The sequence below is a fragment of the Alosa alosa genome, chromosome 15, assembly GCF_017589495.1.
Source record: "Alosa alosa isolate M-15738 ecotype Scorff River chromosome 15, AALO_Geno_1.1, whole genome shotgun sequence".
NCBI lineage: Eukaryota > Metazoa > Chordata > Actinopteri > Clupeiformes > Clupeidae > Alosa > Alosa alosa.
The window spans coordinates 5,171,429-5,186,944 of NC_063203.1; the positions used below are offsets into that span (position 1 = coordinate 5,171,429).

The following is a 15,516-nucleotide window of genomic DNA, read 5'->3' on the forward strand; positions in this document are numbered from 1 at the left end:
ACACAAACACATCCAAAAGTATACATGTTATAAATGGCATTGAAGGCTTTGAACCTTTATTTATTTGTTTATTATGCTACAAATCACAAAAAAGGCAAATATTGCTGCTGTGATGTTCAATTAATGAAATAGTACCCTGTTGCAAATAATGTAAGGGTAACTCCATAGTTAAACACAGGGGTGTAGTGGTAAAAAAGGGGGATAAATTATGTGATATAGCAACCACAACATGGACACCAGCAAGGTGGACCACGGCATACAGGTGTGTATCCTGACCGCATCGCTATAGGCAACCATTTGATGGCACCAAGGGTATCACTGGGTGTTCCCTCATAGGCCACACAATCACTTTTCAATTCCTACATTAATCTAAGTTCATTGTTAAAAGACTCCAGAAGGAATAAATATGGTTGAACAGGGCCGGCTCTAGGCATGTTTGTGTCTTGTCCATGCACCTAAACAAAGTCTAGGCTTAGAAAAAACATACAAACATGCAATGGCATACGATTCCAATGGCCCACAATTACAAATTGTTAATAATTATCAATCAAAAAGCCTTCAATATGGAGAAATATCTGATTGAACTCCCTTTCTAACATTAGTCAATTAAAGACAACCAATCACAATGCTGGGCACAGCTGCTCTTCCTGTCGTATGTAACAATGAATGAGTGTGTGCGATATTTTACCAAGGCTGTAGCCATAGATTAATATTATTATTATTATGAATATTAATAATAACAATAATATAAACAAATTCACAAACAGATGGGGTGATATGATAATATTTTGTATTCTTTTTACAATAGTGTCTAATATTTGCATGGCCCTGTTCTCCAGCCTTTCATGTTATTCTATCTAATGGCATTGATTACATATTACGACCATAATATGAACAAAAAATGTATGCATTGTTATAGGAAGTCGTCCAGATATTAAGGCCAACATTTTGTTTTTATTTAGAATTATCATTTATTTGTTATTATTTTGAATTATCATTTATTTATCACCCCATCTGTGAATTTGTATACGGGACATGTTGTTGCTCGCTTTGGATAAAAGTGTATGCTAACTATAACTATAAAATTGGCATGTCTAGTTAAAACAAACAAAAAAAAGCTTCTGCACACATCTCCAAATTAGCTGTTGAATTATGTGGGATGCCCACAGCACAAGGCCTCATTACCAAAATTCACTTCCTTAAAGAAAAAAAAAACAGAAGAAAGTAAGAAACACAATATTAAAGTAAGAAGTTTCGCATCAGGACCAATTTGACACTCAAACACTTAAGATCAGAAAAAGGAACACAAAGCCAAAGAAATTCATTCATACACATTATATTTTACAAAGCTTGTGCATCATACCATTTTTAGATTTTTTAATTGTTCCAACCAAATTCATCACAAAAAATCAAAGTTTACTGTTTGAACGTGTTGACTACCATCCTGTGGCAAAAAATAAAATAAAATAAAATAGTACAATATGGAATACCAGCATAAAGAATCTTTTATAGACTGTTATACTGTGCTATTTCTGCTGTGCTTAGACCTATGTCTGTTTTTCTGATAGCACATAACAAAGGTTCTCAGAGCTACTTTGAAGTTCCAAAGAGTGTGCTGCAACTAGTCATGATTGAAGGCACTGCTCACCCTGGCAACAGATTTCCATTCAAGAAAGTTAGTGTTCTTAAGGGTCATGAATAGACCTTATTTAGAGCACCAGTGGATGAAAGGTCTGCCAGACCTTCCCAGAGAGTCTGGGAAGATGGACTTCAGGCAAGAAAATCTAGGCTCATCAGAAGCAGAAGGCACATAAGGCTTTTTTTTGTTGTTGAAAAACTGACAGATTACGGTCACAATAGTCGTAAGTCACAATAGTTGTAAGTCACTAAAAAGTGCCACATAGCAAAATCTGGGAATGATCCAAAATACAAGGTTGTCGCTGGGCAACTGTGTGTGAGAGAGAGTCTTTAGCGAAGGTCACTCTCATCCTCCTGTATGGTTTTCTTGATGCGCAGCAGCATGGTGGTGAGCCACTGGTCCAACCGTGAGATAGTGTCATACTCCTTCACCTGAGTAAACATGACATTTCAATGTTGGCGCACAATGCGATGCAAATATCTGCTTGTCGTTTCTCTTATGAGGTTGTAAAATATTGTTTCCTTAGTGATATTGTATTCATAGTGATCACTCAAGGCCATATTCTCCCATGCATCATAACTACGCACTTTTTAGCCTCCACGCATTCATGCATTAAGTCTGTCACTTTCTTTCTCAACAATGAGTTTTAAATTATTCATCTAAACACCGCATGCACATTGTTATACATATACCTCCTAGAAATTGTATAGTTTGGTTAATTGAATTCTTTGCTTATGTGATGAAATAAATGTTTACATTTGAGGTGGTTTGCTATTCAGTTTTCCTTGATTACATAAACCACACTTTGATTTTGAAAATGTTTTTTCTTGGAATTAAATGGCATTGATAAGGTTCATGAGAGAGTTCATGTTCCACGCTTTCCTAACAGGCAAAATTGACGAGGTTGTGGGTCTGCCCCACACCATTTTCATAAGGCTGCCTTGATCATACTACTGACATGTAAGTTGTGTAAAGTTGTGTAAATCAACGTGAAAGCTACATGAACATACAAAATGTAAACTTTCACACGTCTTGAAAGTATGAGCTTGAATCACTTACTGCATCAGTATAGGCATCAATGTTCTGTTCTTCAGAGGCATCCAGAAGTTTCTGTGGTAACATGGGATCATTAACTACTTTTATGATATTAACAGATAACATTGATAACAGCTTAAGAAATGTATATACCTTCAGCAGTTTGCATTCCCGTGAATCTGAAAAGGCTGGAAACATGTCCTCGTATTTCTGCAAGGCCAACTGTACAAGACACAGTAGACAATAAGAAGAATAAGACAATAAGAAATATTCCAAATTAAATACTCTAAGGTAACGAGGCAGCACCCACAAATCTTCATAGAACTGGACTACATTTCATCTCTATTTGGCTAACCAAACATGGCAACATTTAGGCCGAATGGCCATCATCAGAGCAGGACTTGACCAAAAAATATACTGGTGAAGATGTGTGTGTGCGCAACCTCATTTCCTCACCGGTATTAAGTTTAGGTTAGGTTTAGGACCACAAACAAAAACTGGGAAAGTGCATCCATTCAAACAAATGAAAAAGATTTCTGTTTGATAATGACTAAGATGGCAAAACATATATTGAATTACAGAGGAGGAAGTAGAAGAAAGCTATACCTTGGCATTTAGCATGTCAACACAGAAATGACAGAGAGCTGCTTTGAAAAAATAGTCCTTCGCACTGTACTTCAACAAAGGGCTGTCCATGGCATTGGTTCCAACCTGCAGAGGAATATTACAAAAGCACCATTAGTACTTGCAGTTGTTAGCATAACTTCAACAGAAACACAAAATCTCAAAACATCTGCAAATTTTCCATATACTGGACCGATTTTAATAATATTTGTTGCCAATAAAAATCTCTTTTGCACCCACAAAGATCTACAAATAGGGCCCATGTTTAAAATTCCAGTTCCCTTTAAAGACACGACATCACTTCGCTCAACACTATACTCACTACAGGCTGGCCAAAGTTCCATGCTATACTGTCTCTCAAGAGACAATATTTCAGGGGCGCAAGAGGCACGGGGGACGTGGGGGATATGTCCCCCGCAGTGCTGAAGAGACAGCCGTCGTCCCCCTCACTTGTGATAAGGGAAAAAAAGCCTTATAGGTACACTAAATAAATAATAACATATAGGATTTGCGCTAACTGTAAAACTCCCCATTAACAGCATCACTAACCACAGCCATCTACAGTACTGTAAGACTGCACAATCTCATATTCACCCTGTTGGATATCTGAAGCCAGTTTGTCTACTAACAATCATAAAATAATCCAGGCTACTTGCTTAGCATAAATCATTCATCATCATCTTTATTTGAGGCAGGCTGGTATTCGAGACAGGCTTTTTAAAATATTTCTAACCTGCATTTAGACATGCGTTTCGTTTGGAGCGGCATACCGGTAGGCTATCAAAAGCATTTTCGCTTTGGTTTGGGATTTAATTTACTTTTGGACTGTTTGATTATATTGCTAAATGTTGGGACTGATGGGCACTGAAATCTGGGAGATATTTGATGGTTCTCTGTTAAGTTTCATGCAGTTGAAAAGGTGTCGGGATTTCCACTGCGGTTTATTGCGAGACAAGGCAACCCTTCAATGAATAGGGGTTGTGCTGTAATGGAAACCTTTTTGCGTAGCCAAGTAGCCTAAATTGAGTTAGTATAAGTATATATATACACTCTTTTGATCCCGTGAGGGAAATTTGGTCGCTGCATTTATCCCAATCCGTGAATTAGTGAAACACACTGCACACAGTGAACAGTGAGGTAAAGTACACACTAATCCTGGCGCAGTGAGCTGCCTGCAACAACAGCGGCGCTCGGGGAGCAGTGAGGGGTTAGGTGCCTTGCTCAAGGGCACTTCAGCCGTGCCTACTGGTCAGGGTTCGAACCGGCAACCCTCCGGTTACAAGTCCGAAGTGCTAACCAGTAGGCCACGGCTGCCCCCCGTGAGTTATTGTTTAATTATGCATGATTTAGTACTTTTTTTTAATAAAATTCGTAGGCTGGAATGCCTTGAGTCGCAACAATTGTGCTTAAATGTAGTAGGCTTCAGCCTCTGGCAATTAGCTCGAAAGGGGCGGCAAGAGAATGATCTTGAGAACGTACGTTGGAGACCCATGGTAGGAAAACGACTTTTCTTTGCCAACTGTAGGCTATTAATCCAACCAACATAATACAATACAATACAACATATAATAAAATATTAAGAAGAGGTGTTATTTCATTGACTTAAATCGAAACAATGTCTTCTAGTTACCCCATCTTGTATATGTAAACCTGCCTTTATTTGTCCTGCTATAAATAGAATCAATCCCGGGCATAATTTGAGGATTTATGGTAGCCTAGTGCTCAACTCCTCCTGCTCAACATGGCGTTAGCTGTTATGTTTATGATAACAAACTCAACTAGCCTACTTATCAACTCGTTTTCACTAGCCTAACTATAAAATACAAGTCTATCAACGTTTTTGTTCTAAGACATTTATTTCAAACATAATTTCAAGACACAAATTGGATACTTCAGTCACCTTGGTGCATAAATCCCAGAGAGTAGGCTACCACACCCCAGAGTGATGGGCATAGCGTTCTTATGTGTTCAGTGTGAGGTATAAACAAGCTGAGAATTTAGATGTGTCACGTCTGAATTCTGTCACAAACGTGGGGAGCTCTTTGAAGCTTGGGATAATGTGATACAGTTAGTACAGTAACAGTATTTTATTTTACTTCTTATGTATTTTTTTTTTTTTTTTTTCAATTTTATAAATGCTTTGTTTAAATGCTGTTGGAACAAATAGTTGATTATAAAGGCAACTTTCTGTTGCAATTTTCTGTGTGTTCTGGACTGGTAACTTGTTAAGCCAACACTTGTTAAGTTCTAACGTTGCATAAATATTAACTGCAAACACACAGTGGAGAGTTGATTTGGTTTATACCAGACAATTTAAGTAGGCCTAACTAGGCTATTTGATCATGTAGTCTATGTTTGGATCATAGGCATAATGATTCATTCATGGCTTCATTAAATATCAACATCCCATGTTGCTTTTTTTACCATTGGCCCAAGTAGTGACCAGTATTCTACCATTGGCCCAAGTAGTGTGAAATAAAAAAATACAAGTAGAATTGCACATAGCAAGAAGCTGGTCTGAGGGCAGATCTGGTGTTGTGCTCATCTCACAGTTTTCACCATTTTTATCAAAAATATTTTGAAAACAATCAATGGTATTATCTTAATATTCTGGCAAGTTTAAAATATGATGGTCGAAAGTGGGCCAGAGGTGGCGATCCAACTTCGGGCTTTTACTGCCCGAAATATCCGATTTTGTTTACCACGCTCGGAGTTTAGTGCTGGGCCTTTTCCCAACCTTTCTCACAGCACATCAACGGTTAGCCCGAGAATTCTCGTCGCAAATCAAAATTCCACTGGAGCTCCAAGCGGATTTGTACACGCAGCCTTACAACACAGTTTACAGCTCTTCGAGTCACGGTAAAATGTAATTTTTGGTACATAGCTAATTTAGATACACTTATGGTCTGGGTGCTTGCGTTTCTTTAGGAATCCGCCGTCTTAGTTTGTATAGAAATTAATATTAAGTAACACATACACGTAAGAGGTTGGAAATATGTGATGTTCCGATATACATATATTTTTTTAAAAACATTTCCGTTTAAAGGATAATTCCGGTAATTAGCACTTTGAGTCCCTTTTCTGGTTTGTTTTGGAGGAGCTAGAGTGGTGGACACCGAAATTTTGACGATTGGTCCTGTCTCGACTTTTCTGACTCGTTTTGAATCGCCTTTACTGCTTCAGAGTGGCTGCCTACGGGCATGCACATGTCCTTAAAACAACATGTCCTTAAAACAACCCTTAACGTTCGTTTTCAAAACTGTGCAACTCACCAAGTGGTTAGTGGTGTTCGTCGTCGATAATAAAAAAAAAAAAAAAAAACATATATCGGCGCAATGTATGATTTCCAGCCGCGTTATTTGCTATTGTGGAACTATTTTTTCTCACCTCACAACCGCGTATAAACTTCCGTTAAATATTTGAGCTTTACCAACGTTTTACCAACAAAACTAGATGCGCGCAGCCGTGAGGCAGAAGACGCTTGGTGGCCGTCCACAACGTTATAAACTTAACCTAAATAGTCGGCTGCTGTAAGCTACAATCAGATTTTATTGTATACCCCTGTTGTCTCAATGATAATAACATCTCATTTCAGACTATTTTTCAAAGTTTGCCGTTCATTTGCATTATTAATATAACATCGTATTTTGTCATTTTTGGGAAGACATGCATTCCGTTAGGGATATTGAACATATTTAACATTCTGTAACCATCATGATTTCGAATTGGTGCAGTTTTCAGCACAAAAACTCATTTTATTCTTTTGCTCTTTTGCATTGCTCATGCTGTTCTATGGTGCTTTCTGCCTCTTGGTTGCGCACGCATGTTTTTGTGACGTTGCATAGAAATCCATGTATAGACAATAAAAGAAAGTCTCGCCGAAAGACTACAACCAAATGTAAACAGCCTCCGTTTCCGCTGGCGCAGTAATATCAACGTGCAATGAGTCTTCCAACAGAAATCAATAGGATTTTACAAAATGCCAAATAAAACAAGACAGAAACTGAGTTTCGCTACGCTACTTGTTTTGGAACATCAACGAACATCACTACCCGGTGGTAAAACAAACGTTAAGGGTTGTTTTAAGGACATGATTGTGGATGCCCATAGGCTGCCACTCTGAAGTAGTCAGAGGCGATTCAAAACGAGTCAGAAAAGTCTAGACAGGACCCATCGTCAAAATGTCGGTGTTCACCACTCTAGTTCATCCAAAACAAACCAGAAAAGGGACTCGAAGTGCTAAATACCGGAATTCTCCTTTAACATAACATTCTAGACTGAAATGACTTCATAGAAGTAGTTCGTTGATGGATAGGATTGGTGACAAAACAGAACTTTACATGATTCCATTTTCTTGGGCTGAGGTGTTTTTTAATTTCCTGGTAAATCCAGCAAAGTTTCCAGTGAGACCCACCTGTTCATATATTTCAATGGCCTTCTGGTATTTTTCCAGCTGAGCAGCATATGTTGCCACTTTGAGAAGACACTTGTTGGCTGAGCTACACAGAAAGATAATGAAAGGATTAGGGATGAAAAGATGAATCTATTTTTAATCGAAATCACAATTTCAACTAATGCAATTAGCAAAATGCAAAGGCTGCAATTAATCATACAGCTTGCAACTACAATTCTTTGCGGGTTTTTTGGATTTACAAGAAGTGATGGAACAAACAAGCAAACAAAGGTAATATGCAAAAAATCACCAAGTAGTCGCTACCTCTTTAGGCCACTTGAAAAAGCACTACAGGCAGCAGTACAATATATGTACAGCAAAAACTGTTTAGCAGAAGTAGCCTAGTGCTGGTCATGCCCAAAAAGATAAGATTAAGCAAACATCAAGGAATGTATTATATCTCAATTAGACATTTTCCCTAAATCGTTCAGCCCTAAAAAGAAGACATAAGATTGAGTAGAAAAGGAGAATAGAGTGTAGAGAGAGAATGAGTGACTACTTGTGACTGTGCTGAGTGGTACTGGGTGAGAGAGAGTGCCATTTATGGGGTATGAGTGGTGTGAGTGTAATTTGTGTCTTGACTGTGAATGTGTACCCATTCACAATGTATGTGTTATCTACTCTATGTGTATCATATGTGCTATGTTCTGTGATGTTTTTGTATTGTGGCTGTGGCAGCCTTTACCATTTATTCAAAACAAATTAACCTTAAGATTTAAAGTGTAAACCTTTACAGGGATATTCCACCATTTAGCGTAATAAATCAAGGAACACCATGGGCGCAGAAGCACAATGATATCATGCAGCACTTGAAAATAGTGCCCATAGGCTAACTTCCAGTACCAAGGTTGAACTGCAGCAGACAAATTGGTTAGTGACTGGATTATTACATTTGAATGAGAGTATAGTTCCATTTCAAATCGCCACGTTTCCTTTTCCATTAGTCTATTACACTTTCTAACTCTAAGTTTTAAATAGGACAATTACTGGAAATCTTAGTCACTTTGAAACGTGATGCTAGAAGGCAAGATGCTAATGGTCAAAGATAAATTGTTTAACTCAAGGGGAGGTGGAAAATGAGTGTAATTCCCCAAATGGTGGAATATCCCGTTAACAACAGACTTATTAATTTATTATAGCTTACCTTGTAGATTCCTCCCCTTTATAGTAATCAGCAGCCTGTTCATAATGGGCAATAGCCTACAGGAGATCATAAATCATAATAAATAGGTTAAATGCCAGCATGCACATTGTTCCTTTACCATTCATTCATTAAATTGCCATGAAATGTTTAAGATGTAGTTCCTGGTAGCTCTTTGAGAACAAAAATCTAATAAGGCACAAAATAATCACTGATTTTTTCCAATCTCTGCAAAATATCAGATAGGAGGACGCTAACAGACATAGCCAGCTCTGTCTAACAAGTATTTTTCATGATGCACTCCTAGTGGGTACAGCTGCTGTTAGTGAGGAAGGCTGAAAACATCTTTGTATTTACTTAACAATAAATCTATCATAAATAGACAAATGGCCAAAAGTATGTGGACACCACCCTTTATTACTCAACCAGTTGTTTCAGTCACACCTATTACTAACATAAACTCAAACACATACAGCGGAGAAAATAAGTATTGAACACGTCAACATTTTTTTCAGTAAGTATACTTCAAGAGAGGCTATTCGCATGACATTTTCTACTCTCTCACATGACTCTATTACTGAAGAAAAACATGTCGAAGCTCATTGAAAGTTTGCTACACAACATTTGGACAAGCCTATGAAATACTAAGAGAATGTATTCTGGTCAGGTGAGAGCAAAATTTAACTCTTTGGATGTCATACTACACACCATATTTGGAGGAGAAATGGCACTGTGAATCACCCTAAAAATACCATACCAACAGTGAAGTTTGGAGGTGGAGGCATCACGGTGTGGGGCTGTTTTTCATCTCATGGTACTGGCAGACTTCATATAGTTGAAGAAATGATGAATGGAGCCATTTTTTCTGAGAGAATCTTGCCATCCACCAGAACAATGAGGATGAGACATGGCTAGACCTTCCAGCAGGACAATGATCCAAAGCATTCAGCAAAGGAAACTCTCAATTGGTTTCAGAGAAAGGAAATTCAGGCCCTGACTTAAATCCAGTTGAACAGTTTTGGAAGTTACCTAAAGATCAGGATTTACAAGAGGGACCCCTGGAATCTTCAATATTAAAGGACTATCTGTTTAAAAGAATGGGCCAAAATCACACCTGAATACTGTGACTGATTAGTTTCGTCATAAAGGAAATGCCTTGAAGCTCTCATTACAAATAAAGGGTTTTCCACAAAGCATTTAAGAAATTTCAGTATGCATGTTCAATACTTTTTTTCCTGTGGCATTCCACTTTTTTACTCATAACTCTACTTATGAACATTAATGTTTGGATTTTTTTATATGTGTGGATTACCGAAGTTAATAATAATAATGTCTGGTGAAATTTTCATGGAAATAGCCTCACTAGAAGTATACTTACTCAAAAAAATTGACGTGTTCAATATTTATTTTCCCCACTGTACTCCAGAAATCAAACACAAATACAAATCTTCAAAGATTAACATTAGCAGTAGAATGAGTATAGGTTCTCTAGGAGTCACGGTATCTCAATAAATGTTTTTTTCATGGCTGAGCAGCTGCACAATAGCCAATGATCATGATGCGCAATGACAAGCATCAGCTGTGTAAATCTCACAGCCGATTGACTTAGGAACAGTGGAAACACATTCTCTAGAGTGATGAATCATGCTTTACTATCTGGCAGTCTGATGGATGAATCTGGGTTGGCGTATGCCAGGAGGATGCTACTTAGAGGAATGCAGTGCCTATTATAAGGTTTCATGGAGGTGGAATAACTAGTCTGAAGCTACTTTAGTTTTTCAGGATTTGGGCTGGGCCTATAGGTTCCAGTGGTTAGCATTAAGTAAGGGATACCGGCCACCGCGGAGTCCTTATACGGAATTAATGGACGAGGGCGAGAGGCAAAGAACTCCCCGACGTGCACCGCTGAAGTCCATTAATTCCATATAACAGGACACCTCGAAAGCCGTTATCCCGCTTATCACCCGGTTGCCACTATAGGCAATAGTCATGTCTTTATAACACGCAAAGGAAACAAGCAGTTCCGTTTAAAAAGAAGCCGACTTGTACAACTTTCTTTGGCCCTATAACAGCGATCGCATGGACAGTTAGCTTGTTTACAGTTGATTCCATTGTTGCGAAGCCTGCTTTCAGGCTCAACCGTCGTCCTACTATGCTTGTTATAGTTACCATTCATAAGCATTGATATGGAACGGTGATGAAACTTTTTTTACCAGATCTACTTCATAGGCTGTTATTCAGAATTAATAGCATCTCACTAGTCAATCAGAAAAGAATATTTCTTCTCCCCGGGTGATAAAGCTACATAATACTGTACATACTGTACATTTCTGTCTATGATTCATACTGAAAATCCATATTTATTGTTTTTCTTATAATATATTCAGTTAATACACTGCATATAATGTACCTATATTATTCTTACTACTATTATAATGTTACTGCTACTACATTGCACATATCTGTATATGTTGTTCATACATTGTTCAATTTTACATATTTATTCTGATCTTATAAGGTAACTGCTAATACACTACACATATTAATATTTAATTTATATTACTCTAAACCACCTTCTGTAAACCAACTATATACTACTGTCTACACTGCACTATATTTCTTGTCCTGTCTATGCACCACCTGCCTATACATTGTATATTACATTTTTTGCCTGAATGGTACAATTTTCCACACACCTAAAAAGTCTTGTGGAAAGTCTTCAGAGAAGTGGAGGCCATTATAGATGCAGAGGAGGGATGCAACTCCAGTTAATGGCCATGTTTTTGGAGTTGGGTGTCCAACATGCTGATATGGGTGTGATGGTTAGATGCCCACATATTTTTGGCCATATAGGGTATAATGCAGCACAGCCAATATAGCACAAAGTGTTAAAGAGCAGAAACTCAACTTTACCTTATCAATATCCACCAGTTCTGTCTCATATACTTCTGCAATTGTTATATGATGTTTGGCTGCTATGGTGAAACGACCCTGAAAAAAATGCATAGCGTATTCTCAAATAGCTGTTCTAAAGCTGTTCTCTTTGTTATAGACTTCTGGTCTGACATGTGGTTTAGGTGGGAAACAAAGTATGTCAGCGGTCGAAGAAGCTCTTCCTGTTTTGAAGAAGTCTAAAGCAAAGACAAACACAACTAACATAATCATAGATCATGATAATCATTCTATCATGATAATCATATCTGGTAAGTTGTTATAATCATGTTGCCTTTTCTCACCATATCTGTATAGATCTCAATGGCCCGATTCAGACAGTTTATAGCCTCTGTACAAAGAAAAAGGGAAGAAATGACAGACATAATTAATCAGGGAAAAGGCTGACTTTAACAGTGTGTTTCATATGTAAACATGTGGGTAGTCACAGCAACTTCCTTCATCAAACTTACTTTCAGAGGAACCAAACTAGGAATGATCTGACATATCTGACTACATGGGTGCTCCTTGTTGGTGCCCCCTAATCCCAATCCTCCCCCACCTTTCTTATGCAGCCCTTGCCACTTAATCTACTAAACCCCTCTTCTACTGCACTTTTTACCCCCCCCAATAAATGCACAAATAGGCTGACACCAGACATAATTTCACTGCATTTCTTACTTCCAGTAACTATATGCATGTGACAATAAACTTCCTTGTACCTTGTACCTTGTACATTGCAGAGCAGATGTAAATACAAACAAGCAAATAAAATGGGATCTCAGTCTTGGGAACTTAGACTGTTTAGTGACTATAGGTCATCTAAGGGCCTGCAACGAGATTTGGAAGTGTTTTAAAGTGTGAAACTACCTTGTGGATCTGCTTTTTTGAAAGCATTCCCTGCGTCAATGAAATTGGTGGCTGCATCATGTTTACTCTGCATCTGCAAGTGGAGAAGAGCTGCCTGGGAGAAGGCATTACCTGCAGCTGAAACATGAAAACATCAAGTCTGACACTAAGACAAACCACCTGCATGTCTGATAGGTACCAACTTACAGCCACAGAAATCATAGAAATTAAAATGAATTAAAGTGTGTATTGTTCTTACCACTCCAGTTTTTGGCCATTTTGAACATATTGGCTGCTCTAGCATACATGTCACAGGCTTCCTCCTGCTTTGATGAGCCCCTATGAATAAATTAGCCATTACTACCAGGAAATGCACAACATGGTGTTAACAAGACAGTGTTTTTATTTTTCTGACTTATATTAAGTCATCATTTTAGAATATTGTAAATTTGTCTAGCACATGCAACAATAAAGTGCTATGAATGATTTACCAGCCTAGCACCAGTGACACCTTATTTAAAATGTTTTTGTAGAGTGTAGCCTACAGGAGGTGTATGTAACTACATACTGATGCTAGAGGGTTTGTGGATTGTGCTACACAGTGACACAGTGATGGGCAAGAAAATGTAGTGAGCTAAGATACCAGTTACTCTATATTAAATAAAGCTTAACTACCCAAAAGCTTCCTCAAGACAAAATGTAGAAGTTACATACATTTTGCAAAAGTAGTTTACTACACCAGAAGCTACTTGTGTGTGTGTGTGCATGTTTTTATCTTCATTGTTGGGTGGATTTTTGCCTGTACAAGCTTCACCTCTTGATTATCCTAGTTTCATTCCACTTGGCTGAAATGTTGGTGCTACATTTAAAAATAATAATAAAGTTAAAACTAATACAAACAACTTTGACAGCCTATTTTATAGACATGCTCAATAAAACCACCCAGTAGATGACCACCAACATCTTTGCAAGCACAATTTCGTTGCTTCATCTCTGGCATGGAAAATTAGTTTGTCTTTCCTAAAAGATTCCTGTATAAGCGGTCAGAAGGAGGCTCTACTGTGAGCTCCACAAATGCTCTGGAAAATGTAGCTTCTGTAAAAGCTACTGCATTATGTGGTCAAACACAGCTTAGTTATTGAAAAGTTATCTGCTTCAGAAAATGGCTACGCTACCACCAAGCTACTAAGAAATGTCGTTACGGTAAGCTAGTAGCTTCACTACAAGTAGTGACGCTACTGCCCATCACTGGTGCTACAAAACTATCAGCCTCTGTAGCTCCAGTGCTATAAACAAAAAAAAGTCAACGTACAGCCCTGTTAACTTATTCTCACTTAAATATTCTAATCATAACCTACTGCTCTTGTCCATCAAAGGAATTATCTGTCCACATGGTCACATACCATGCCAAATCATTTGAAAAAGAATACCAGTACTTGCCTAAAAAGACATGTTTCAAATAGGGCTGCACGATTTGGGGAAAATATGTAATTGCATTTTTTCTTGGATATAGCCTAGGCCACATATTTCTCGTCATGTTAAAAGTGCCTTTGCACACTTGAAATCGATAGTTCTAGTAGACATACCTCTGGATTATTTAATGCACATGTCAGTTGAACATGTGAGCAGTTTTGTTACAAGACTCTCCCTGCCAGAAACCAAACAGGTATGGAGGAGGATTGCCCTACCTTGACTCAATGTTGATGGTAACCCATATCACCTGTACACACCTAAAATCGTCCAATACTCATGCTAGCTAGCATTGAGCTCACTTAGCATGGCTCCTTTGTGTGTAAATATGAATACTATGAAGGGAAATGGCCATTTAGCTTGTGTTCATTTTTGTTGTAGACAGACCTGCATAGTAATACTGACAGTTTCAATTAGACCACTAGAGCTACATGGATATTTTCACTGCTAATATATTTGCTATTCAACCAACAACATGCGAAGACATCGCTACCTAGCTTCCCAACTCCACCACAGAGTTGTGTTTTGACGGTAACGGTAACCAGCAGGTTTTGTACACGGTTTTGCATGGAATGACATACTATAAATCTGAATAATTGTGTGTGAGACGTAGAAGCAATGAAACTAGATAACAAAGTTGTAAACAACTCAACCCCGCTGCATGAAGCTAAAACCCCTGTCGGCAAAGTTGGTTAGTTAGATCGAAAGCTGATTTCACAATAATATTTACCCAAATAAAGATCCAAAGAACGACTGAGATGATTTTACTTTCTTTTCAGCCTCAGCCATGAGGGCCATTGCTTCTTTTTCTTTCCCAGAGTTGTCCATTTTGTCAGCTAAATTCTAGGCACTAGCCAGCTAGTTATGTAGCTAACGTTATGCTAAAGTTGAAACTGAATTCCGCCACATCACTGCTTTTCGCCCCAGTCACGTGAGAACGGAGAGCTAAGGTTACATGCAACGTTCAAACATGTAAACATAACAAACAGCTGTTGTTACTATACAAAATCCCACACAAATGTGTAAGATATGATCAAAAGTTAAAGGAATAGAATTAATCGTAATCACAGAATCCTCTTAATTTAAACCACGGGTCACTGGCGTCCTCTACCGATATTATTGCGGTTTGGAGCAAATGAGGCAAATTATAAAATAGTAGGCCCGTAGTAGTGCAGCTTCTGTGATTTTGCCCTGTAGCTGCTACTCTCATAGGTTGAACAGATATGTGGCGCATGTAACATCTAACAATTCACTTTGAAGAATGTGAAAAAACATGCAATGGCCCTATACCAGGGTTGATTCTAACACTTCAAAATTGAATATCATAGCAGCCGAGAGACTGGCAACAAATCATCCCAATGTTTATAATAAAAC

At 38.1% G+C, this 15,516-nt stretch overlaps 1 protein-coding gene across 1 annotated transcript; it reads right to left on the reverse strand.

Moving 5' to 3' along the window:
- Positions 1 to 1,320: 1,320 nt before the first annotated feature.
- napab (N-ethylmaleimide-sensitive factor attachment protein, alpha b) lies at positions 1,321 to 15,455 on the reverse strand. Its single transcript, XM_048265020.1, has 11 exons — positions 14,873 to 15,455; positions 12,932 to 13,011; positions 12,694 to 12,810; positions 12,129 to 12,175; positions 11,806 to 11,883; positions 8,896 to 8,951; positions 7,713 to 7,797; positions 3,281 to 3,385; positions 2,828 to 2,896; positions 2,699 to 2,749; positions 1,321 to 2,070 (listed from the first exon to the last, which is right to left on the reverse strand). Exons 1-11 carry the CDS (start codon positions 14,968 to 14,970, stop codon positions 1,969 to 1,971), a joined length of 888 nt encoding a protein of 295 aa, XP_048120977.1. The 5' UTR covers positions 14,971 to 15,455; the 3' UTR covers positions 1,321 to 1,968.
- Positions 15,456 to 15,516: the final 61 nt, after the last annotated feature.